Below are 25,971 nucleotides of genomic sequence, written 5' to 3'. Positions count from 1 at the left end.
GAGGTGCAGACCCCTTTGAATTGTATGTGTGGGCATTCACATACGTTGATTGATCATAGCCATCTTAGATATAGTCGGTAGACCACAGGCTGAAAACCTCACTTAGAATAAAGCATAAGATTGGGAATAGCAAGATCCAGAGAGAAAGCAAACACTTCTGCAAAAAACATCCAATGCTTAGTTAACTCCTAAAGTTCATAATCCTTAGGGATGAACCATTTTCTTAAGAGAAATAGCTACACCTCACCAAAGCTCAGTACTGGCACCAGTTTCTTTCTTTCTGATCATCACAGTCAATCAAGATATAATCTTACTTGTAACAGAGACATTATTTTATCGGAGTGTGTGACCTTTTCAAAGGCCTCAGTGAACAAGAAGTCAAAGCTGTCTCAGTGCTGTAGTAAAAAGAATAGTTTATTCCAGTTTAAGGCAATCCAATACAAACCAGATCACATCAGACATTTGACACAAAATACAATAGTGTAAAGTATATAAAGGTCACCACCCATGCAAATAAAAAATAAAGTGAATGAGGGGCTGGGAAAGAGAGAAAGGAACAGAGCAGCCCCAAGAACATGCTGGGTGGCAGCAAATTCTCAGAAGTCAGAGAAAACCTTCTGTAGCTGATAAAGAAGAATCGGATTTGGGGAGCAGACTGTACAGTGCCCCTTTCCCCCTGGAAATTCACACAACCCATCCTGGAGAACTCAGGTTCTTTTCAGCAATACCAGACATCCGTGCTTATGGGCATCGGGCTTAAAAGGCAGCCCAACATCTGTGGTTTTACAGAACTGGACATGCATGGCCCTATATCCACACCTCATATACATCATCTGCTATCCACACTCATACAGAGCAGGGTGGGAGTACAGCATGGACATGCACCACCTTGTTTGTACACTTACAGAACTGGGTACAGGACTGCACAGGCATGCATCACCCCATAGCTACACTTGTACAGAACTGGGCATGGAACTGCAAGGGCATATGGCACCCAATATCAATACACAGACAGAAACAAGTACAGAGCAGCATGACTGAGTATTGCCCACTATCCCTGCTCATAAAGAAGTAGGCAGCAGAGACGCACACCAGCCACTAACTGCTCTTTGGGGTTCTTATCTTGAGTGAGCAAAGTTGACTGGTACGCTGAGAATGCAAAGGGGATTGTGGATAGGTGTAGAAAGGTGACATAATTATGACCGCCCTCTCTTTTTGGGATGATGGAGCCCAGTAAGTTCATAGAGCATGATGCCCTCCATTACGCTGGTAACTTAGTGGGTGCCCTGAGCTCCTATAGTGATAGAGCCGCTTGCTGGCTCAGCCGGTTCCCAATTGCCAGGAAAGCCACACACAATTTTGAAGGAATTTAAGACATCTTTAGGCAGCCTGGCTCTTGCAAAATCTAAAAACCAGGCAGCAGCAGTAAACCCAACAATGAAACTGTTGTGCAACTGCTGTCATGAGTCAAGAATGCAAAGGCCACTTCTAGTAGTATAAATTAGAACCAACTCCAGTGGAGTTAAACTGGTGTGAAAGGAAGATAAAATTAGAGTTGGCTTAATCTCTCCCAGTGCCTTACTGTTTAGGATCTAAAGGTTCGTGGTGACAGGCAGGTCGATATTAAACGAACCCACTGATCCACGGATGGCTCCCTAGTTCTCATTTGAGTATGATGCAGATACAAGCATGGATTGGATCCTATCTTTTAAAAAAATCTTATTATACGGATAGATTGTGATGTGTGATAGGCTGCCTGGGGATCATATGGTTTGCTGAACCCTGAGTACTAATACAGGTTTGCTGGGTTGCATCTGCCTTTATTCAGAGCTAGATTCTCCTACCCCTCCTATCTGCTTGTCTTGTGAAATCTCTACTTGTCTCACTGGAGAATTCTTCTAAAACATAGCACCTAGGACTATGATCCAGACTGACCATTGCTAAGTAGCATGTAATCCATATGGTATGCATTCATGGTAATTATCTAGCCAATTACTGAGATATTCAAAAACAAGGACCATAGTCTGTGAATAGAGACTTTAAGGTGCCTATGGAGTTTACTTAGCTAGGGTTCATCTGTCCCTTTTATTTTCTTTCAAGAAGACATAGCACATGTGTTATAATCCTGGAATCACCAGAGGAGATAAACATATGACCAAATTTATTCTAAAAAAGCTGCCCAAGAGACAGTGGGAGAGAAAGCCTAGGGAAGTGTTCAGATTTCATTTCATGTCAAAGGGCTAACTGCACCCTCTTTGCTCAGTAGCCTTGTTAAAGTTTTCTGCAGTGGTGAATCACCTTGCAATATTCTGTATAAAAAGGACGGAGGGTCATTCAAACACTACAGGAGTACCACTGCCAAAGTGGGAATAATAGCACAAGGACATATTTCCACTTAATACTGAGGAGCAGAATTCTCCATGCTTAAATGCATATATACAGTGTAGTCAAGAGCTCCAGCCTACTGTAAGGGATGAAGTTCACCTTTCATTTTGGTGCTTCAGACAGCACTTGGATCGGCCATGAAATCACCTGTGTAACAGTGCTCAAAATCATACCCCATCCTGATCCCCCCTTGTAGCAGAGCACTGTTGTGACACACTGATGTGTAACATCTTTTTGGCAAAAGGTTCCCAACTATGACAGAAACCAGGACTTTGCAAATACCAAATGTAGCCTAAAAAAGAAGTGATGTGGGTATCAAGGGGGAAAAGCTCAACCTAAACCATGAATTTAAAAAAAACAAACCCAACCAACCAAGGAAAGCCCCAAATCTCCCAAACTCATATAGGCCTTGCCAAAGCTGATTTATAGAAGATGAGACGACATTAGCAAGTCAGAAAAAGTATCCAGGCAGAGCGGCAGAGAAAAAACCCACAACATTACCTGATGTCTGGAGCCAACAAAAGTCTGCTAAGTTGATATAGATAAGCCAAGTCAGCAAACAGCAAGAGGATGAGGACTGTCAGCAGAAAGGGGGAGGCAGGTGGATTGTGCATGGGCTATAAAATACTAGAATCATTTAAGGAGAGGCATAGAGAGACTACCGCGATTTTTGAGGATAGCTGGTCTGCTGAGAGCCCAAAAGAAAACAGGTGAAGTAGGGCCCTGGGGAGGACAGCTCTCAGATCTCACTTCTTGCCTCTCCCTTTCATCACCCTTCCAAACTGGAAAGGAAGCCTGTCGGTTGTCTTTTTAAAATAAATTCCCTCCTGTTGCTTGCGTCTCCAGTCCTACAAATCCTTCCAATGATGCACGCTAATGTGTCAGCATTACAGCACAACTGGCTTTACCGACTGGCTGTCCCGAAGCCAAGTCCAGAGAAAAAAAGTACACAGAGGAACCTCAGTGAAAGCTCTGGATGCCTTGGCATACAGCTAGAGGCAGTCAACAGCTGACACAACAAAATGCCTGGGATTCTTTCTAGTTGTTTGAAAAATGCTTCTTGGCAATCAGATCTGTGTCTGGAGGGTATGGCCAGTGGGGGTGTATGGAGGAGGAGCTGGGTTGGGCTTGATGCCACGTCCCTTCATATAGGAAATGAACTGGTCTGGAATCTCAGCCAGGACGTCCTTAGCCAGCCGGGCCATGCTTAGGACATGGTTTCCTGTGCGGTCGATGTAATCGCGGAATGGAACAAACTGGGAAAGAAGGAAAGCACATGAGAGACATCCAGGAAAGTGTAGTTTTATACATGAGGTGAGGCATACCGCTCTAAACAAGAGATCAGACCATTAGTGGAACATCAGCTTCAGGGCAGTCAGACAGCCTCCCTGCCCGAACAAGGAGGCTTCATATGTATAGTATCATATAGTATCCTAGCGGCTGCAATGGCTACGGTGCAATGGGTACAAGCCACTAGCAATGTCTAGATGGGGTGGTTTGGGAATAGAAAGGCCCTGAGGAGGCAGAGCAGGAAGGATTGCTTCTGCAACAGAAATGCTGTGGAAAGGACAGTGGGTCCTGGAATAGGAATGAGGGCCCTTTCTTCTCCAAGGGGATTGTCGAAACACTTAATTTTTGTAGCTGATAATACTTCCAGCCCTCTTGAGTCTCTGTACTTAAATTCTTCCCCAGCTATCTAATACACAGTATTCTCCAAGTGTGTGAAACCCATAGGTATACTACCAGCTTCCCAGATGTGCTGCTATGTTGTCTGATCTTGAACAGCACTGGAGGTAGGAAAATTCCCAGTGCCCTGATGGAAGCCCGCTCCTCTAACAACCTACACGCTGGGCAGGTAGGAGAGGCATGGAGGAATCTGAAATGTTTTTGTTCCACTAAGTTTGGATCCACATGAATTAGGAAAAGGCTAAAAACCAGTTGAGCTAGTAAAAGTTTTTGTGATTACCTGGACGATGTCTCGCTCAGCGAGCTTCCCCCGGGATGAGATTCTGATGTCATCACCATCCAGCTCTACCATGGCTGAGAGGGAAAGGAGAAAAAACATAAAGTCTTAACTATGCAGCAAGTGAATTGCTGGAAGGAACCCAGTACCATGTCAGTGCCAAAAAGCCTAGACTGGTGCTAGTTAATCTACTTACGAATGAGGCAGCACACTTTGTAGAGGACCCAGCACTAGAGGCCGTGAAGATTTTCATGGGACTAAATGGGGAATGAGAAGCAGACTAGGGGGACACAACTCCATATTGGTAAATCCAACACAATGGACATCAAGGGAAATAAGCTGAGCTACCCAGAAACCTTACTGTAACCCCATGAAAAAAGACTCAACCTATCCATCTCAGTGAATAAGCTCGCTAACGTTTCAACATGTAGCTTAGCAGTCATATTATAAACCAAGGAGCAAAATATTAGAAGGTATAAAGAACAACGTGAGATAGAAAATGCTATTTATGAAACACTCATGCCGTTCCACGAATTAACAAACACCGCTGTTTGGAATATTTTATTTGCTCTGGTCACCCTGTCTTAGACACAGAAGGACAAACAACTGGTGAAACTGCTCAGAGGGCTGGATTTTCCTTTGTATGAATAGGACTTGAAAAGATTTAGACTTTTTGCTTTTGAAAGAAGATGAATAAAAAGGATATAATTCCTTAGACTGCTAGGTATGGACAACAATATAGGATGAGGACAGCTGGTCTACAGGGGAAGGGAAGCAGCAAGGGCTGCTGGTTACACACGGGTGATCCTGTCGTGATACAATCAGGGTGCCGACAAAGGTGGCTGCAAGCAGCATCACTGACTATAGTATACTTAAATAATGATCCAAGTTGCTACGGTCCAAATGGAGACTCTTTATCCCAATGAGGTAATGGAGAAGGTCTACTTCCATTTTCTCATCCTTCATTGCCATGGTCAGCTGTGTGTATGAGGTCAGTTCTTCCTTCCACTGTTTCCATGCTGCTGTTAGGGTCTTTGACTTTGACTAGAAATTCAAGGGTGCAGGTCTGAGTCCCTCCATGCTCCCTGCTCTCTTTGCTGTGTAGGTGATGCTTTGAATTGCATACTCTTTGCTGTGGTTTTCAGCTGCTGCCATCACATGTATCAGGAGGCATTACTTTACGGTTAGGACTGCCGGGCTCTGGAATGGGCTCCCAAGGGAGGTGGTGCTCTCCCCTATCTTGGGGGTCCTCAAGAGGAGGTTGGATAGATAGCTGGCTAGGGTATTATGATCCCAGCACTTGTTCCTGCCCAGGGCAGGGGGTCGGACTTGATGATCTGTTCAGGCCCCTTCCAACCCTAGAAACTATGAAACTATTTCATGCACAATGCTCTGTGCAATATAAAGGGACTCCATTTGGACTGTAGCAACCCATGGACTAGGTATTGCCCAGAGCACTCTCTAGCTGTCCTTATGAAGCTGACCCAGCTTTCAGGTATCAGTGATCTAAGGAAAGCTTGGCCAACAACTCTTCCAACTATACAGTTGGTCCATTTAAAGATATCACAAAAAATCCTTGCCTCACGGATTAAGATTTATGTGTAGCTGACAAAATATTCTAACCATGGCTGCTGGATATGTTTCTGAGCCCACTGAATCTATCCATGCCTGGTTCAGAGCACACATCAACCTTTAACTGATAGGAATTGAAAAGTAATCTCCACTAAAGACAGATACAAGCTGGTGTCAGAAAGGTCTGTGCCTAGGTATAACAGTTCCTTTATTCCTATACACATGGTTACAACCGTACATCCAGACAATTCAGCGTGCCATATTTCAATGATATATCATCTACAGGAGATGAGTCTGGTTCCCAGCTGTAAATGATGTTCTCAGCTTTGCCGCCACTCCACGACTGTCAGGTTCCCAGAGCTTGACAGTGGTGAGGGCAGGGTCAGAGCGGACCAGATGTGTGGCCTGTCTGCATGCGGCCAACGGTACGTGCTAACGTGGACGCGTTATAGCTGCCTCCTCCTCATCATATAGCAGTCCGGCCCAGAGCAACCTACTGTCCTTTCTGCCTCTCCCACAGATGTGGAAGAAGAGGAAATGCCCGTGCCCAGGGCTGCTTGATCCTGGAGGAGGATCAGTGGGGAGGGCTGTGCCCTGTTCCCTTCCCCACCATCCCCCTGACGAGAGCCTGACAGTTCCCACATGCTGCTGGCTTGTCCCGAGAAGAAGCGGGGATAGGGAAGCACTTGCGTGTGGCTTTGGGACTGGAGCAGGAAGCAAGGCAGCATGTAGAGAACTATTTTAATGTTTAACGATGAATAAATGTCAGACTGTGTTTTGCTAGCAATGTGCCAGGCTTCCGTCTCCCATGGGGAAACACTTGGGCAAACATTTTTTTTTTTAAGGGAAAACAAACAGTTCTGCAAGCCAGTGTGATTACTAAGCCTCCCCCATGGAGTCCCTGCAATGCTCTGGGAACAGTCTGTGTCTTCACTGAAGCCCTGCTAGCACGCCAGGTGCACCGCAGCTCATGCCTGTGTGACAGGCTTGTCGGCTGCTGAGGCACTAAGGGCGCTACCACATGGCGAGGCTCCCTGACATCTGCCTCCAACACGACGCTCTCCTTGCAGCCCTAGACGACACCCTGTCTCTGCAACCCACCCGACTCCAATGGCCTTTCAACTGCCACAGACTCTTCCCTGCTGCCCTTTGCCTCCCAAAGCTCCCCGAACCGGGAACAAGAATAGCTTCAAATTCAGTTCAGTTGCTTAAAATGTAGAGCACAAAACAGAGACTTTGCTTAAAGGCATCTAACCACTGCTTTGTTCTCCTCTCTGTCCTCCCAGAAAACATCTCAGGAAACCTTTGGCAAAGCAAGAGAGAAGACTTGACAAAAATAATAACATTTTCTATTAATTAATCATCACCAAATGTTTTAAACATGAAAAACCAACAGAGAAAAAATTAAACTTTCCTGTCTTTTGTTATTAAAAAAACCCACGTATCAGGCAATTTGAAAAAAGCCCTTCCTAACCTCTCTTTGCAGCACGCTGTTAAATGTCCAGAGTGATGGTGCTCCCTGCTTTTCCCCTGGGGACACTTCCCCATTTTAACACCTGTCACTCTTGAGAACATTTTCTTTGAAGTACCCTTGCTCAGTTCTTTACCTTGCCTCCAAGTGCAGGTCCATTAAGATGCTAACAAATACTGAAATATAGTTTTCTTTTACACAGCAAGAGAGATTTTTTCAGTTCTAGGCTGGACTTAATAGGTTCTTAAACCATCTTCATTGCTACTGGCTTGAAACACCTTCCTATTAGTGCATGAAGCAAGCGCTGAAGTGATGCTGAAGCCATGATGGTCCAGGAAGAAAGAAGAAAGTTTTTTTGTGAGTGCTATGTTTTATTGACTGACTGCATGGTTAGGATACAGCTGGCACATCTGCATGAGACGCTAGAAGTGCAGTAGACTAATTCTACTGCAAATTAGTGTGTCACGGCAAAAGTCGTGCTAATGCGCAGTAGAATTAGTCTACTGAGCATTAGCGTCACCTAAAAGACGTGCACTGGCACTACTGTGCAGTAGTGCCGATTACAGCATATTAAGTTAGTATCTGTTATTACAGGTACTATATTTAATGTGCTGTAATTGCAGTGCATTAATGTATGTGTACATATGCCCACTCAAACAAATTTTCAGGTACCACAGTACCCTCCCTCAGAGACCTAAGGAAAGGGACTGTGGTACCCAAAAGCTTCTCTAAAACAATTTCAACCATGCTGTTGGTCCAACTGAGGTTAGCAAGAACTTTTTTCCAACTACTCAGCTGGTCTAATAAAAAGATATCACATCTACCCAAAGAACCTTGCCTCCCTATGTCTTTAGACTAACACAGCTACAACCAAAAACCCAGCAACATGGAAGATAACAAATTTTGCTGTCTGAAATGGAAACTTCACAATATGAAAAAAAAGAAGCTAACCTCAACAGCGACATATACTTTCTAAGCCTATGACCTTTTGTCTTTCTAATTTCTACCTATTTACATTTTCACTGACACCCTGCCACGCTTTTAGCTTCCCTCATTCCTTGGAGTCTCAAACCAGCCGAGACTCCCAATGCCTGAAGCAGGGTGACTGTGTCCCAAAGCTTTCCCAGAACTTTTTCTCGACTACTCAGTTGGTCTAATAAAAGAGATCACATCTACCCAAAGAGCCTTGCCTGCCTAAGAGTAGCTACAAACCCCGCCAAATCCAAACTTATTCTGTAGGTTTTCATTAAATATTAGGAGGTCTCCTGCACCAGGGGGAGGCAGATCCAAGCCGGATAAATCTCACCATTGAGATTTCTCCCCTCAACCTCCCCACCCTTGATGATAAGTCTTCTGTAACTTTGCTCAGGTCTTTAGCTTCCCTGGTGCATACTCCACATGCAGCATCATGGTATAACTCACATGCATGGGTGGTGCTAGGATTTGGAAAGGGGGTTGCAGACACAGTGGCACATCATCATATACAGAACAACACATTTTTCTCTAACTAAAAAGAAATTTAAAACGTTACTAATATTTTAGGGGCCTAGGGCTGTATTATTTAGCTTAAGATCAAAGCTAAAACAAATATTACTTTATTGGAATATGCATTAATTTGCTATATCATATATTATGCACAAAAAACACAACACGCTAAGCGGATACACTAGGACTAGCTCATTAGTCCTGTACTCATTAGAATGCAGTTTCATAAGACAAAATCTAGCCTTGAGCATCTTGACAGTGCATCCAATGAAAGTTATTTCCATACCTGAGTTCATGTTCACCTGTGTTAACATTTCCATACCTAAATGGAAATGTTATACCTAAACGGAAATGCAGGGCTGGACTCGATGATCTTCCGAGGTCCCTTCCAGCCCTAATGTCTATAATGTCTATAATGTCTATGAAAATTAATGTTTTTAGCTAGAGTTAAAAACAGTCTGCAGGGCTCTGAAAGAGGAGCTACATTACCAGAAGCAACTAACAGACAGCAGAACTGCAGAAGAAAGAATAGCTTGATTAGAGGGACTTCCAAGACTATTACAAATGGGAAAGGATCATTAACACGTCTGGCATGAAGAGCTAAAAGGAATCAGGTACTTTATACTGAGCCACGGAGTCAATTGACTTCCTCACTGCTGCCTGAATAGAAATGCTGCCACTATTGCCAGACAAGGTTCTTTGGGTAGATGTGATATCTTTTATTAGACCAACTAAACAGTTGGAAAAACTGTTCTTTGCAAGCTTTTGGGCACAAACACCCTTCTTCAGACAAAGGGAAAGCCGCCACTGCCAGGCAATTGGTTTTAAATTTTGGGTAAACCAGGAATCAAAGGGAGTGGGGAATGCTCCCCCCTACCCACGTGCCAGCACATTAGGTCCTTCATGAGTCAGGACGGGATTTGGCAGAAGCAGACAGCAGTCCCTAATACCAGGACAGTGAACAGTGTTAAATACAAATGTTTCCACCACCCCCTTTGTTATTCTGGATCCTGTGTGATGCATCCAAGGGTCACTCTGCCTGACCAGTTGGTCTGGGTCACTCATGTCAGGCTGTCACCTAATTCTTTGGCTTTTCTAGGCCTAAGTTTACTTTGCTGTTCACTGTCTAGCTTCTCTGTTTTCCTCCTGCTGCTTCTCTCCATGCTGCAGCGTAAATAGGCAGCAGCAGCTCTCTAGACCTGGGAACTCGCTCTAGTGAGACCCATTTATTTGCTGTCTATTTGTTGGAAGGGTTGCTGTGTAAACATGGAGTGCCTGAGCACCAGCTGTAGCCTTCGGCAGCATTCCTGTAATTGCTGCGTGGGGGCCTTCCTGCTGTGTTCGCCTTTTGCCATCTGTTTCCTTCCCCAAGTTCATTCAAAACTCTTAGCCCTTTCACAAGCCACTCTCCAGACTAGGGAATTCTTCTTTTGCCTAAAACAGGGCCTGCAGAATGGATCTGAAGAGCGGGAGGGAGACATTTCTACCCGGAGGGTTTTGAATCAAGAAAAATGGTTAGTGGGAAGATGAAGGACTCCTGTCCTTACAAACTGGGGAGTCCTGAAGTATCTTCAGGGAATGTGAGTCTCTTATAGGATGAACCCGACAAAAAATACCTTTTACAAAGGCTGGAATCAGCACTTCCCGTGCTCTGCGTATCTACATATTAACAAGCTTTTCCCGACTCACAGAGCTGTACCAAATTACACCAGTTAAGGATCCGAACCAGGAGGCAGCGATGTGGCATGTTTTATCTGCTCAGGTGGTCTCTTCATGGGTGTCTTAGCATTTTTCAGCCATGAATGAATTAAACAATGCAACACCCTAGTGAAGAAGGGAAGTGTTCCCATTGACAGATGGAGATCCGAGGTACAGGGAAAGGATGCCACTCAGATAAGGTCATATAGCAGGGGCGAGCAATTATTTCAAGTGGAGGGCCGCTTACTGAGTTTTGGAAAGTCATCAAGGGCTGCATGACAGGCAGCCAGGGGCAGATAAATATTAATTTTCTAAATTTTTGAGGGGCCCAAGGGGCCGGATAGAATCGCCTGGCAGGCCACATCTGGCCCACAGGACGTATTTTGCCCACCCCTGTCATACAGGCTCTTTGTGGCAGAGTGAAGGGCTGATTATGAATCCTAGGCTCGTGCTTCCAGCTAGACTTTGATTCTACGCATATTAAGCAAGAGAAGGCAGAGAATGGTCTGTCCTTACCATCAAATTCAGCCTGTCCAACTCCCACAATGATTATGGACATTGGAAGCTTGGCAGCCTGTGGCAGAGGAAGAAGAGCAGGAAACAAGGGAGAGGGAGGGACAGAGGGTATTTTGGAGAACAAGGGAAATAGGAGAGGGGGAGAAGGAAAGAGAAAAAAAGAGTTTATGGCACAAAGCTGAAAACACTGGACTAATGTCAACCCTAGTGAATCTAAGCTCTGAAAACTTTAGGAGCTGTGCCCAGCCACAGTCCAAATGAATCACCATTCCTATTCCCAAGAGGGCTGCAGTTCCCCCAACATGTTCTGTTAAATTCCTAGGTGAGATTCCTACAGCTTTATACAAGTTTCTACAAGTTAAAGTCCCCCAGATACCACTGAAAAACAGTAAATATTAACAAAACTACTGATTTGAACAGACTAGGGGAGAGCTTTGCTGTTCCAAGCACTGTCTCGCTGGAAATCTTGGATTTGTGTGTCCAGTTAAATATTTCTTACAAAGAAGTAAGCATGCACAGCTTTACCAAACACTCTGTATCTGAAACTGCATCGTGGCTGAGCCCAGGCACAATATAAAACCACCTTAGTGAAGCGTATAGTTAGGGTAATGTAATGTAATGCAGACAGTACAATAAGCTAGGGATACATTCTCAGCTGGTGAAAATAGCCATGATTTCACTGGAGTCAACAGCACTATGCTGATTCAAACCAGGTGACATTCTGGCTCAAAAATCATGCTACCGTATACTGCATCAAACTCAACACTGTCATCCAGTCAGGTCTGTCAAAGTTACATTGCTGTATCACTGAAAGCTGCTTCAGATCAGTTTAGATCTGATTTGCAACTGATATCAAGAGGCTGAGTGTTAACTCACATGAACTGTACCCCAATAACTTTAGTGGGTATATTCTTGATTTACACTTGTATGAATGAAAGAGGAATCAGTCCCCAGAGAAGCTTACTCTTTCTCTGTCTGTCTCTCTCTTCATTTTTGCTTCTCTGTCCAGGTCTCACTAGGTGTCACTATGCTTCCATTACTTTCAAGCCTTACTTCCTGGCCAGGAAGGCATGGATTTAATTGTCACACTGGACTGAAGCTCATTCTCAGAGCTGATGCTGCCTTGCATTGGGACTAGGTTAAAGGAGATGCACTCTATTAGCAGCATTCTAACTAGTGGCTGCCCCAGCATGGGTTTTACTAGTGTGCTCAATGTTTTTACCTTAAGACCACTTGTCATGAAAGCGATGTGCTGGTAATATAGTATTACAAGACTGTCATGGAGCACTGAATGTACAGAAACATTTTGGATATAGCATTATAAAATTGTTTCCCCCGAGTGGGTGAAAAATCCTTTCTGCTCTACGTGATCAGTATGCCTTTCCTTGTCGTTGGCCAAAATTTCCTTTCCTCCCTGCTTTGATGCTGCATATCTGCTGGTTCCATACCTACGCAGAGATGATATCAAGATGGTGGGGCTGCATGTCTACACTTTGTTGGGATGGAAGATATTTCCTAAAGCTATATCCCCTCACTTCAAAGGGGATGAGTTTGCAGAGGATGGGGCTGAATTTGTTTCCCTTATTCTTATTATTATACAGTGCTCCGTACAAGAAAATCCAGGGCTAGATTCTCAGCTCCAATGGAGCGGCAGAGATTTACGCAAGCTGACAATCACGTTCCCTGCTCTCCGCTTGCCGAGGTTAACTCGTTTCCTTCCACAGTTATAAGCCACTTTGGTAATGGGTGATTAATTCCACTTACAAGAATTTGCTCATCACTATTAGCCTCCAAAGTGACTGGTGTTACTGCAGGGCAGGGGAACACATATAGCTTCTTCTCTTCTGTTTTCCTTTTATTAGGTCAAGCTCTTCTCATTTACATATTAACAAGCTTTCCCCCCACTCACTCTCTGAATTTGGGAGAGCTGTGCTGTCTCCCTGAGAATGAGCTTGGCTGTCATGTAATTCATTATGACAGCAGAGAGATCATGTTGACACCCTGTGATTTTCACTCTAATTCCTTCAGGACCCTTGTTTTTTTACCTAGCCCACTTTTTGCTTTATCTTCCAATTATCTTCTTTTTCCCTTCCCCTCCAGCAATCACTGATTGTTTTTGCTATGAAATGGGGGAGCTTTAATAATCAGAGCTCTTTGTCTGAGTTGATTGCTGGTGATCACGCACACTTACATGAGATTTTATAATAGTTGTTAACAATTAATGGCACTCAACATCGCCAAAGCAAATTACAAAGCTAGGTCAATGTGTTGACAAAACAGTGGTTATGTTGGAATTGGTGGACAAAATGTATTTGGACTTTCTAATAGCCTTTAACAAAAAGTCTCACAGGTAAATTAAATAAAATCATTGGGGGATGGGAAGCAAAGTGCTATGATGGGTCAGAAATGACTGAGACACAAAAGACAAGGGTAAATACAACACTGCACTTCTTCCTAGGGCTAACGGGAAATTAGGAGCTGCAGCTCCCAATCCAGTGCTCAGAGCACCAAGGCCACACTCACTTCCCAAAGTGAGAATGAAACTCATTCCCTTTGATCTAGTCATTCGAAATCAGTTCCTACCAGAGCTGGGAGCAGAATTTAGCAGACAGGCCCGTGATTTAAATTTGAACTATTCTGACTCCCAATGTACAGCAGCTTCAATCAAATATAAATCACGTGACCTCCCTGCTATCCAGTCAACGTTTGATTTCCTTGCATTTTGCTGGCTACTGCTGCTGTCTTAAGCTTGCCTTGCACCTTCCCTACATGCAAACCATGTGCAGAAATGTGTAGTTTGCTCACTTAAAAGTGCCTCTCACCGTACACAACTGGTTTTTAAATGGAATTATCTAGTGGCTTAAGTCACAGTAACTACTCCTTCTGGAAACAGGAGCAATTCCACTTGCACTGAATTTGTCTGCTGTAGTTTGCATGGGCACTTTTACAACTGCTCTGCTTCTGGCAGTCACCCAATTACAATACCACATTGTGTTGCTTCACACCTGTGTTGACCTGTCTTTGTACCTCGCTGTCCTCCACACTTCTGAGATTGTCGTAACCAGAAATGATCTCTCAGTTTAAATGCTAGTGGGCTCCTCTTCAGAACCAGGTAATAGTAATGAGTTCACATCCTCAGTATAGCAGTCATGTCCCTTCCCTGGATGCTTCCTGATGTACTAGACTTGAGTGCCCTTTCTGACAGCTGTATACAAAGTCAACTCTGGAGAAATCACCAAGACACTACGAGAGCAAGGGAAGGCAAGGGGTCACTTTCTCAGCTGGTCGCAGTGTCACATCAAAGCAAAAGATCTCCAGCAAAAGGACCTGAAGACAGAAGACCAGGCTAGGGCCTCTGTTAATGCTCCCATTCACAAAGGTGTGTCCTCCGTGCTGCTTATTAGCAGTTTCAAAAGGGCACCAGCAACATTAATGAAGGGATCATTGTTGTCCGTTGACTTCTTCCCCAGATACAACCTCCTGGAAGGTTTCCCACAAAGCACAAAAGTCACAAAGCACAGAACTGCATGGCAAAGCTTCAGGTAGTTTAAGCAAGCACAAGAGCAAAGTGATTAACACAGAGTGTGCTTCAAGGCACACTGAGGATGTGGTGTGAATGCACTTCAGATTTATGTGGTTAAATCACTGCAATTCCACTTAACCAACCAGATCAGCACAGTATCCCTGTGTAAACAAGGCTTCAGGATGCTAGAGACTGAATAGCAGGAGATGGCAGGTCATATTGTACACAGCACGAGGTCTCTTTAACATGACTGACAATTTATTGTGCGCAAAAAGTCTACTACAGGAAGAGCTAGGGGGTGGTGTATAGCTCAGGAATTCAAACTTACCATGTGCCCCTGGCTGCAACTGGATTGTGAGGCTGCCTCATACATGACGCATTGTATGGGCATGGTGGGGAGCAAGTGCCTCCCCAGATTTCTGTGCTGACAGCAGGACACAGGGCACAAGGCTGCAAGGTGGTTAGAGCCAGAGTCTGGCAGCAGTGGGGTGGTGGCAGCAGCATGATTTCTGCACTAATGGCTGGGTGTGGGGCTGCAGCCAAGCCGGACCCAATGCCCAGCAGCAGTGGGAGCGGCAGCAGTGATGCAGAGTTGCGTCCCCACCCTACTGTCAGTACTTACACATCACCTACGGGCTCCCTGTGGACCAGATCCAGCCTGGAGCACAAAGAAGCAGCAGCAGCGGCAGCTCCCGTTCCTGCACAGGGCATGCAGTGGGGGCTGGCAGCTGGGGAGTTCGGGCCGCGGCAGTGGTGACACACAAAGCAGCAGGAGGGTGACTGTGTTAGCAGCAGGTCGCACCCCCCAGTCACACCCCTCAACTTCTGCTGTTGTGTTGGCAGTCCAGCAGGCTAGACACAGCAGCTCTGCAGGCTGCATATTTGACCCCCCTATTGAACAGTTGATCACTACTGAAATGCACTGGGCAGACCAAGTCCTCTAACAGCACAAGGAGCTACTTGTCAGGACTGAGGTGCATTAGCACAGTGGTTCATAACTTTTTTTTTGTACCAGGCCCCATTCTTAAACATCAATGGCCAGTCTTGACCCCAGTGTGTGGGCCAGGGGGTGGGTATATGGGGTAAGGGGGGTATGTGTCCCCAGGCAGCCCCTAGCAGAAACTCTGCTAGCCTGCAAGGGAAAAGCCATGGCTTCCCACTTTTTTTCTCCTTTAATGGAGAATCCATTTTTAAAGTTTGTTCACGACCCTTTCATATATTCTTGTGACCCACTTTTGGATTGCAACCCATGGGTTGAGAAACACTGCATTAGCAGACCCAGAATAGCAAGGGTGTGGGCTGTACAGGAGGATCAAGTTGCCTGGACGCAGCTGTCAGAGAGAGACTTGTGGCAGCCCCCTCAATATCCGTGTCTCTGGCTATCAGTCTCTCCTTTTCACAAGTACTAAAATTCAAAGAAATGGTAGACAGAAATGTCACTCAGCTTTCTCGCTTCTACCAAATGTAATAACCCAGGCCTGGCAGGCCTGACATTATTGTCTCTTACTCCAGAGATTCAAATTTAGACTCAGTTTGGTTCAGTGAAGCATCCTTAATCCATTAGCCAGTGCTGAGGTGTGATCTCATTAATGGAATGCATGAGATCCAGGGACAGCCGAACCCAAATCACTCAAATGATCATTACATATTTCAATGTTCTCTTTGCTGGCAAAAGCTAATCCTCAGATTGAATTATATTAGACACATTAGATGCCAGGCAAAATCTTATCTTTCCTTTTCTGAATGGTTTTCTGCCATTCAGAATTTTGCACATGAGAAATCATTAATTCAATCTATTCATCAGACTCCCCCATCCTAATTCAAAAAAGTTTGCTTTAAGACAGCCATTTTGCTTTATGCTAGTAGACTGCATGGGATCTTGGAAAGCATGACTCTTTCCCAAGCTCTATTTCCTTGCTTTAATAATATCTGCCAGGACTTAGGCTGACATGCAATAAAGATTTGCGGCTACAGCAGCTTTGTATCCTGATACAACCACACTAGTTCCACTCCAATTTAAGTTCATTTAATCCATCTGGGTTACTACTGATTTGTACTTGCTTTAAGGGAGAACATAGGACTTGCTATTGCAAATCAGACCACAGTCCATCTAACCCAGAGCTCTAACTTCAAAGCTGACCTGCACCAGCTGCAGTACAAGAAGGCACAAGAAAGGCCCCAATGGCCAATCATGAAAAAAACCCCACCTAATCACCATCTAATCTCCAGTGAATGAAGAGTAGGTCATACCCAGAAGCATGAAGATTTATATATCCCTTTGTTTCTGATCTAAACACACTCGTGGATGTTCCAGTGTCTAGCCATTTCCTGACTCTGCTAGGCTCCTGTCCTGCAGGATCTAAATGTGGAATAATAATTTTGAATCCATACCAGCCATCCTCAGCCCCATGACATGGAAAAGGCCTCTCTCTGTTACTTCATTTGTGTTAATGACTCACAGCTGATTACAGGGAATTCTGCATGGGCATCAGGCAGCAGTGGCAACATGCCAGCTGCAACAGGAAAGCAACAGAAAAACTTTGTATCTAAGTCAGTGTGATGCTGTAGGTAACCCTGCATTGAAGTGATTAATTGACCAATACTATTTGATCTTATTTGATTGCATCTTTTAAACAGTCTCTCAAAGATCCCTGCCAGGTGCATGGTAGAAAATCCCCGCTAGAGTGCACTGGCTACTACTGAAATTATATTGGGTCATGAATGATAGACTAACTCCCACCTAGCTCCAAGTCTCTTTTTTTAGTTTGTTACAGCCTACATTCTGGAACAGGGCCCCAGCATAGGTCCTCAGCTCCCTGCCTATTACTGATGTATGTTTTTATTATTGCTCCTCATGTAGAAATTACTTTGGAGGCCAATAAAATAGGCAAAGTGTGAAAACAGAGTACCTATGAACATAGAGCACTTCCCCTCTCCCCACCCTTCCCTGTCTCCTGCATTCAGATCTCTCTCTCCATTAGATGCACTGCTCTGTGCATGTCCTTTCATAGCATCTGATGAAGTGAGCTTGGGCTCACAAAAGCTTATGCTAGACATCTTTGATTTGGTTGGTCTATGAGGTACAAAGCTATCTGGACTTCCAACTAACACAGTTAACTACTATCTTTCAGTACTCCTTAGACTCACAAGACTCCAAGGAAGGGCAATAAATGGGGTCATACTCAGATGCAGAGAAGTGACCTTTTGGCCAGATAACTTGAGTCCCTAAGGCACCATTAGTCAATAGGAGTTTGGCCATGGACCTCAGTGAGGAGAGAATGAATTTCTAAAGACTTTAGGGGGGGTTTTTGTGCCTTCAGAGTGTGTGATTCATAAGAGGAATTCAGGGACACTTCATTCTCCTCTAGATTTATTCTGCCTTTCGCCTGAGAGACCCAGTAGCATGGTCTTGGAGAAGCCCCTTCACCTTTTGCTGTGCTTTTAACACTCAGAACCGTGGAGTAGGATTTGGGTGAAGAAGCTACAAGGATGGCACTGGGACAGGGGTGGGCAAAATGCAGTCTGGGGGCTGGACGCAGCCCCTAAAAAAATTTAGAAAATTAATATATCTGCCCCTGGCTACCTGTCATGTGGCCCTTGATGGCTTGCCAAAACTCAGTAAGTGGCCCTCTGCCCGAAATAATTGTGCGCCCCTGCATTAGGAAGATAAATGGGTACTTATGACTTTTTCCATATTTGCTTTCCATACACTCTACCTTATTTCTTAACTGCCCTCCATACCCCCAACTTTCCCTACCTTTCTTCCCTTCTCTTTTCATGCTTCTGCCTCATCTCCTGCTCCTCCTCTACTTACCCATCCTTTTCCTATTAGCTCTGGCTGATATGCTAATAAAAGTAACTCCCTTCTCACTTTATGAAAATGGGAATTCTTACTATCAGTGATTCAAAATATCCACAGGACACAGCACAATAATTATATGGTTTGTCTTCAGTCATTTTTATCTGCAGACATTTGAGTGATCCAGTAGTGTAACTGGGTGGGGAGAGGGGCAAGAGAGGCAACAACTCTAGACACTGACTTAGAGGGGGTACTAAAAGGGCTACTCATCACTGGGACTGGGAAGGGAAGGGATGGCAAAGGAGTCACTCTGCTGCCTTTGTGACCCCTAAGGATTTCCTGGGGAAAACGTCCAGGAGGCAGAATCTGGCTGGGTATGTTCTACACAATCTCTCTGAGGAATGGCAGTGCCCACCTAAAAACAAATCTATCAACCCCTGTGCTGCAACCAGTCACCCAAAAGTAGAGCAAATATTGGTAGCAGCTTTAAACCATCCTCCGCAATTACTGAGTTTCCAGCCTGTGAACCGCTAGCTGCTGTGTGCTTTTAATCAGCTGCTCTCAACTCTTTTCCCTGTTAATGAAGCCCAACGTCCAGAGGAATCATGTACTGTGTTCGACCTCCTTTCAGCCGGGCTTTCATCACAAGGTAACTACTACATGAGGAGCACGGTGCAGGGGTTAAGTGGCCTCCATAAGGAGCTGATGTATCAAGAATGTCAGCTGGCAAAAGCTAGCCTGAAAAGAGCAATGAGGCTCTCTCCCATCTGCTAACAAAAAAAATACAATCTATTATGGGCTGATGGGATTCTGTGTTGAGCGTGGGATGAGGAGCTACCATAAATTACGTGACATAATCAATGGCTGAGTAATAGCATATGAGAGGCTCATTCAGCAGCCACTCCGATATCCTTGCAGGCCAAGGAGCCAGCTCCATCTGGAGCACGAATCACAATGGTGACTGCTGATATTACAAAATTTGCCCTGTGCAGTCCATGCACATCACTGATAGCAGAGCAGGGACACAGCTGGATTTCAGAAGGGCCCGATACTTTAGAGGTAAGGATCTCCCACTTAAAAGCTTCATCAGATGTTCTCTAGGGGCAGAAAGGTACCTCACCTCCCAACAATATAGGTGTCACACATGAGGCAGGGTACATTATTAGCCTAATCTGTTGAAGAGAAAGAGTCCCAGCTAGTTGTAGGCTCACCAAGGAGGGATGCACACACTAACAGTTGCTCTAGAGGTCACCAATTCCCATGTGAGCAAGGCAGAGCAAGTCACTCTCTCTATATGTGCTCACTCCTGCCACCTTTTGAATATTCTTGGCTATTGTTTCTTACTTGTTTCCCGATCAGGCCTCAGTGAAGTTCAACCCCAACCCTTTGCCGCCAGGCTAAGAGATGGTACTCCCAGCTTGCTTCCCTGCCCTTCTCCAAACCCCCACACACCGGAGTGAAGGATCAGAAAAAGAGGAACGTGCTTTCCAAAGCCCTGAGGGAAAAGGAAGTAACTGCTTACAACTAGACTCATAGGACTACCTAATATTAGACCTACAGTATATTATATATATTGTATTTTATATATACTACAGTATATTAAACCACTCGTGCTTGCTCCCTTGGTAAGAACAATGATTTGCTATATCAGAGCAGACCATTAATCCCTTAAGTACAGGATCCTGCTGCCAACAATAACCAATTGGATGTGTGGACCTGTGTGGTGAGCAATGGGAACTTGCCCTGTGCTGTCATGACCTGCTTTTCTCATGGGTAAGGGAACTTCATAGTGGGCATTCCCCATTTGTACTGCACTGACAACAGAGAGGGAAGCTTCCAGGGCAGGGGACAGACGGGGGATGAAGGGTGGTCATGGATTTAAGACCCAGATGATGTGGAGCTCTATCCCAGCTTTGACATGTGCTCTCTATGATCCTGAGGGAGTCACTCCCTTGGGTCTCTGTCTCAGTGTCCCCTGCACTAAAATGGGGCTGACAGTACAGTGACCTCTCACAAAGGGGCACTGTGGAGGACTACAGGCCTGATTCTCATTTGCAATGTACCCCCTTTGCACCATGCTGGCAGGGTAGACACCATTAACCTTTGTAAGTGCTTTTGAGAGAAGACACAAGGGAAGGGCAAGCAATTACTATTTTTTGTTCTCTTCTGATTTCCGACCCATCTTGATCCATCCGACTCACACTGCACTCCTCCCATCTCCCTGCAGATAAAATCCCCTACAGGGATCCAGGGAGAAAGAAAAACTAAAGCAAAAAACCCAACAAAAACAACCAGCTGTTTTCAGATCCATGATTTTACAGTTTGACAGGGCTCATCACAATCACCAATTAAGGCAGGAGAGACTGATTCTGGCCAGAGGCCCATATAAATAGGAGAAGCACAAATACTTTGCATAAGGCCCTGGGAGCCCTTGAGGCTCCTGTCCTCATGGCTAGATGACACCTATAAGCCAAGTAAACTTCTTTGGTCAGGAAGGAGAAGAGGGTTGAAATAGCATCTGGCCTGCCTGACTCCCCCAATGCAGGTAGCAGTGAAGCCACTGGATCCGATTTCCGTCTCTGGGCATGTCCACATCGCAGCCTGTAGTGTTGCAAGACCTGGCCTAGTTCAGGCACCAGTAATAGTTTAGCTGCAAAAACAAAGACCTAATTTATCTTGGGTCTTGCATCCATCCATACCCTTGCTCTCCAGGGGTAAACTAGATTCTCCTCTCATTTACCTTAATACAACAGTGTAAGTGAGATCAGACCCTGATTTCTCTGGGCTTAATCCTGATTTACACTGCTCCGAGAGCAGAATCAGACCCCATTTCTCTAATCTCTGAATCGTGAACATGCAACTATTTTGGGGCACTGGTATCATACTGAAAGTCTCTGAGCTGGAATGAGCCCATCAACCATGACAGAATCAACTCCCTCAAACAAAATAAAGGGACACATCTTCTGGCAGCGCAAATCAGACTGACTTAAATTCACCTTGTTGGAATTACATGATTCAACCCACTGTAGATCAGGCCCTATCCACACAGCCTTAGAAATTGCTGTGAAAATCACTTGAATCCTTTCAATGGAGTAGGAAGTGAATATATTTCTATATTATGGAATAAGCTATAGGAAAATACACATTTTATTTTTTCTGGATTCTGCCAGCCCATTCCCTGATAGGTCTTGAAAACTGCCCTGAAAACATGTTGGTTTTTCTAAGCAAACTCCCTGTATTTTTATGGGCAGACCCCCCCCCCCCCCTGTTGTGTGGGTAGCATACATGAGCTAGGGGCTTGGTTCAGATCATGGTAGTGTCTCATTATCTCTATTTTGGAGTGGCGCAAAGAAGTTAAGTGACTAACCCAAGGCCACCTAAGAAGCCAGGAAAGGAAACCAAGTGATTTGTATTCTAGGACATAACTCCAGTTAACATGAAACATTCTGGGATATTGTTGAAGAAGCGGCTAGTAACAGAGTTTAAAATGAATCCTCTTATCTCTTGGCTGCTGCTGGGGGCATCCAGCACATGAAAATACATGAAGGTCATTAACAAAAAAGGGTGGACTTCACCTGGTGTGAATATTTCAAAGACGACAATATTTCTCTCTCTCTCTGTTACAAACACTAGGAGGAAAAAAGGCCAGTTTGCATTGAGCAATAACTTTCAAACATAGGACACATTCCTATATTGGTGTTGGGCCTCTCTGGTTAAGCACTGGGCAGTGAAATATAGCACAAAGGAGCCAAGTAGTGCTTGGCCCCTCCTGAGCGAAGCCAGCACAGAGGACAGGAATAAACCACATGCTTCTTCCGCAAATAAGCAGATTCAACCCCAGCAGTGCTGCTGAGTGCTGTCTTAAGGTCATTTTTATTTCTGAACTCCATCTCGTGTGCCTTTCTGTTACGGGAGACATCGCACTTAGCTACCTTTTCACCCAGCCCTGCCTTGCATTCATTATTTTACAGATATTCTTCATTTGCTTCATTATTTCACAGGTAGTCTTTCCATGTTAGAGACCCTGATTGTTTCTGCCCCTATGTGCATGTGTCTGTGCTTGTATAAGGACATGTGTATACATACATGTGTGTATGTGTCTAAAAACACATGCATTGGTTTTTAATGAAATTCTTCTTTTAATCTTCTCTTGTCTCTCTTCTTTCATTCTTTTTTCCCCTCTCTCCATCACTATCCCTCTGTGAAGATGGTTCAAAGTCTTCTCCATGTACTCTGAGCCCAAGTAAGGTTTCCATAAGGACTACAAGGAGGTACCATCAGGATTGAGGAGGGAACCTGGGGATCTGGCCCGTAACTTCATTTACAAGACAAGGCCTGATTCTTCTTTCTCTGATGCCAGCACAAATCAGATTTATTTCCACATAAGCCTTTAGAGAATCAGCATGAGAGGGGAATCAAGCTGACAGACTGCAAATACATTCAACGTACTTTCTGATAATAAACAGTTAAGGCTATATCAGTCTATCCCTCACTGAGACAGAGAGGAAATATGGCCTTCTGTGGCCCAAACACTGAAGCGTGACTCTAACTCATGGCAGAGGTAAGAGAAAATTAATCAAACGAACGATTCTACATGCTGAAACCTGCAGCCAGCAAATTTCTCAGGCAAGTGAAATAGTATTTCAACGATGAAGGCAACTGCAGAGCTGAGGAAACATCGGAAAAAAAGAAACACCACCCACACAGAGGAAAGGGAGTTTTTTATTTCCCCTTTGCAATTCAAATAGTGAAATGAGCAATGTAATTGAGCTGAGCTATCTCCTGGCTCTATTGAGTTATCTGTGTCTTAGCTGCATCCCAGAGACTTGAAGACACATTAAAATCATCAAACAAATATAAAGTCTTATTATTTTTAAACTGAAGCTGATTACTTGAGGCAGTCACCAAGAACATGAAAAATTGGTTTTTAGATCAACCTCTTCATCTAGCGGTATCTACCCATCCAACATCCTATCCACCTGTCAGTCTATTCATCCACTTACCAACCGTCTTATCTACCTTTTCATTTATGATTCCTAGCTACTTTTTCTACTGATGGATTATCCTACTGCCCTGCCTATAATTCATCTATCTATTTACCCACACAAGTACATCCACATATGTACTTGCCAGGATTTGAACCTAGGACCAGACCCATCTGGTCTGATGACAGCTTACCAGGAGAGACAAACAGGAGCATATGCTTAGCGTTAAGAAGCTTTTTTCCAGATGTACTGTCTATTTGCCTAGCCTACCTATTTATCTGCATTTATGCCAAGGTAGCTGCAAAATAAATTCAGAATCTCTGATTATTGGAAGCAGTCAAACAATTCATTACATTTACCTAGAAACAGAGTCTGGACAAAACTCCTGAGCAAAGAAGAAACTGTCACATTGCCAGCTGCAAGCTGCTACTCACAGGGACAAGATACCATTTGTCACTGTGAATGGACAGTCCTCCTCCACTCCAGCACAGCATACCTACCCTCTCGGTTACTGCCCAAATGTAACTCTCTTCCTGGAGTGGTTCTCTTTTTTGGCAGCTAAAATAGCACTGCCATGTGAAGTTCAGCATAAGCTTTCCTTCTCCAGCTAGCTTTTTAGTAGGGTTGATCTCTGTCCCAGGACAACTCTACATTTCCTGACATTTCATCAGCTCCTTTCATTATATTATAAACATGCTCCTATTGTCTAGAAAAGGCCAACCCAAACTCCTTATATGCATTTTACTATAGTAATATCCTTTAGAAGACAGTAAAAAAAAAAAAAAAAAAAAAGGAAGCCAGGATTTCAGCAGAGGACCAGACCAAAATGAGGTATCTGATGACAGCTTACCAGGAGAGATAAACAGAACATATGCTTCGTGTCAAGGAAAAGTTGGTTCACACTTTGCACCAAAATGTAACATGCTCATCAACACATGCAAGAGTGCCAGCTAACATCACAATTACAAAGCAAGGTATGTCTGGAGAGCTGCACAGCCACACGATGGGTTGAATCAAGGAGTGAATAAACCAACTGACTGAGCGCCAAAATGTGCATAGTTCTGCAGCCTAATGGATGAGCCAATGGGAGAAATAATTATTTTCTGTAAATCTACCAAGGCTACCAAAGACATGCTGGAATCCCTTGCAATATTTGCAACTATGACAGAGGATCTAGGTTCATGTCATCTTCATGGCTAGGAAACAGAGAGTGAGTAGCCTGTCTGAGCTGCATTTATGCAACAAAATATATACACATGGCAAAGTTCATTAGTTGTGCATCTGAAGAGAGAGCCAATTCCTACTTCACAGATGGGAGTAACCTGTTGATAGAAAACCCATAGATTTTCTCATTGGCTCTTGTGCCCCCTAAACCCCAAGTGTGCTTCTGATTTTGGTTTTTAGGAAAGGTTCTTTTCTATTTCTACTTTTATCCTTGCAATAGACCTTGAAAATATGATGGCAGAAAACTGACTGGTACAGCTGAATGGAACAAACTACTGGACTTCACTTTTGCAGGATCTGAAGTGACCTAAAGATTAGTGAATGTGCATAAATTCATACATGTTCATATAGACCGATGTGTGCATGCATGCGTATGCACATATATATGCATCCATGCGCATTTGTATGTCCCTTAGCCTGACGAAGGGTTTTTGAACCCGAAAGCTTGCTTAATAACTAGTCTCCAACCATTTGGGTTGGTCTAATAAAAGATATCAAATTCACCCAAGGAACCTTGTCTGCCTTTGTATGTCCCAGGTACTTTTTATGTAAAGTGAATCACATATGCTTTGAAAGTAAACACAATGTACTTCACTAATTCACTCCCAAACCTGAGGCCCACCTGGTGCACAAAGGTAGCATCATTGTACATAGCAGCTGGTTACGCATGCCAGGTTTTGCATGCCTGTGTGAAAACAAGAAGCTAAGTGATGCATGGGGTAATAACACAGCTTCAAATGTACTGAAACACTGTAAAAGCGCATCACAGAAACAGGGAGAAAATGTTCCCAGCCACATGCTACAGCCAAGGCCTGAGGATATCTATTTTTGACCTCTGTGAACTTCAACTTGTAACTTCTCCAACATAATAACCCTGATGATAAGAGTACAGGTCTAAATCTGGATGCTCTGGCATCAAGTACCAGTCCTGAATGCAAAGCAGGGACAAGCCTCTCCTTAGCTCCATGGTTCATTTGGTCTAGAGTTAAGAGATTCACATTTTTCAAGATGTTTCAATCCCCATTAACTTCTCAGAGCTATAAGTACAGTGGTTAGAAAGGACAAAACTACAGGATAAAGCAAGAGGATTACCCAGGCACAGCTATAAAATGTCTGATAATGCAGAAGCCTGCAGCTGAGCCATCATGTTGATTACTTTGACTTCAGAGGGGTTAAGGAGATCTCCTGGAAAGAATCTGTCATATATAAATGCATGTACGTATGTACATATGTATGAAGAGACCTGATTCTATCCAAAAGCCAGCCTGTATTAAACATGATTCAGTTTTAGTGCTTATACCCCATTCATCATTGTGGTTTCTATACATATGGGATTGAACACCCGATGGT

At 44.2% G+C, this 25,971-nt stretch overlaps 1 protein-coding gene across 4 annotated transcripts in view; it reads right to left on the bottom strand.

Annotated features, from left to right (window-relative positions):
- Nucleotides 1-396: 396 nt before the first annotated feature.
- LOC102576771 (copine-5) overlaps nt 397-25,971 on the bottom strand; it is a 151,104-nt gene continuing 125,529 nt past the window's right edge. For 2 of the 4 annotated variants that reach the window (XM_006260045.3, XM_059717115.1), the window contains 3 exons: nt 11,091-11,148; nt 4,352-4,425; nt 397-3,641 (listed from right to left, as the gene is read on the bottom strand). In XM_006260045.3, coding sequence (XP_006260107.1) covers nt 3,453-3,641; nt 4,352-4,425; nt 11,091-11,148 — 321 coding nt within the window. In that variant the 3' untranslated portion in view covers nt 397-3,452. Of the gene's footprint in view, nt 3,642-4,351; nt 4,426-11,090; nt 11,149-20,726; nt 21,063-25,971 lie in introns of those variants that run through there. The other 2 variants (XM_019492606.2, XM_059717116.1) reach the window with 2 other exon arrangements.

The sequence above is a fragment of the Alligator mississippiensis genome, chromosome 14 (genome assembly GCF_030867095.1).
Source record: "Alligator mississippiensis isolate rAllMis1 chromosome 14, rAllMis1, whole genome shotgun sequence".
Lineage (NCBI taxonomy): Eukaryota > Metazoa > Chordata > Crocodylia > Alligatoridae > Alligator > Alligator mississippiensis.
This window is presented reverse-complemented; position numbering and strand designations above follow the sequence as displayed.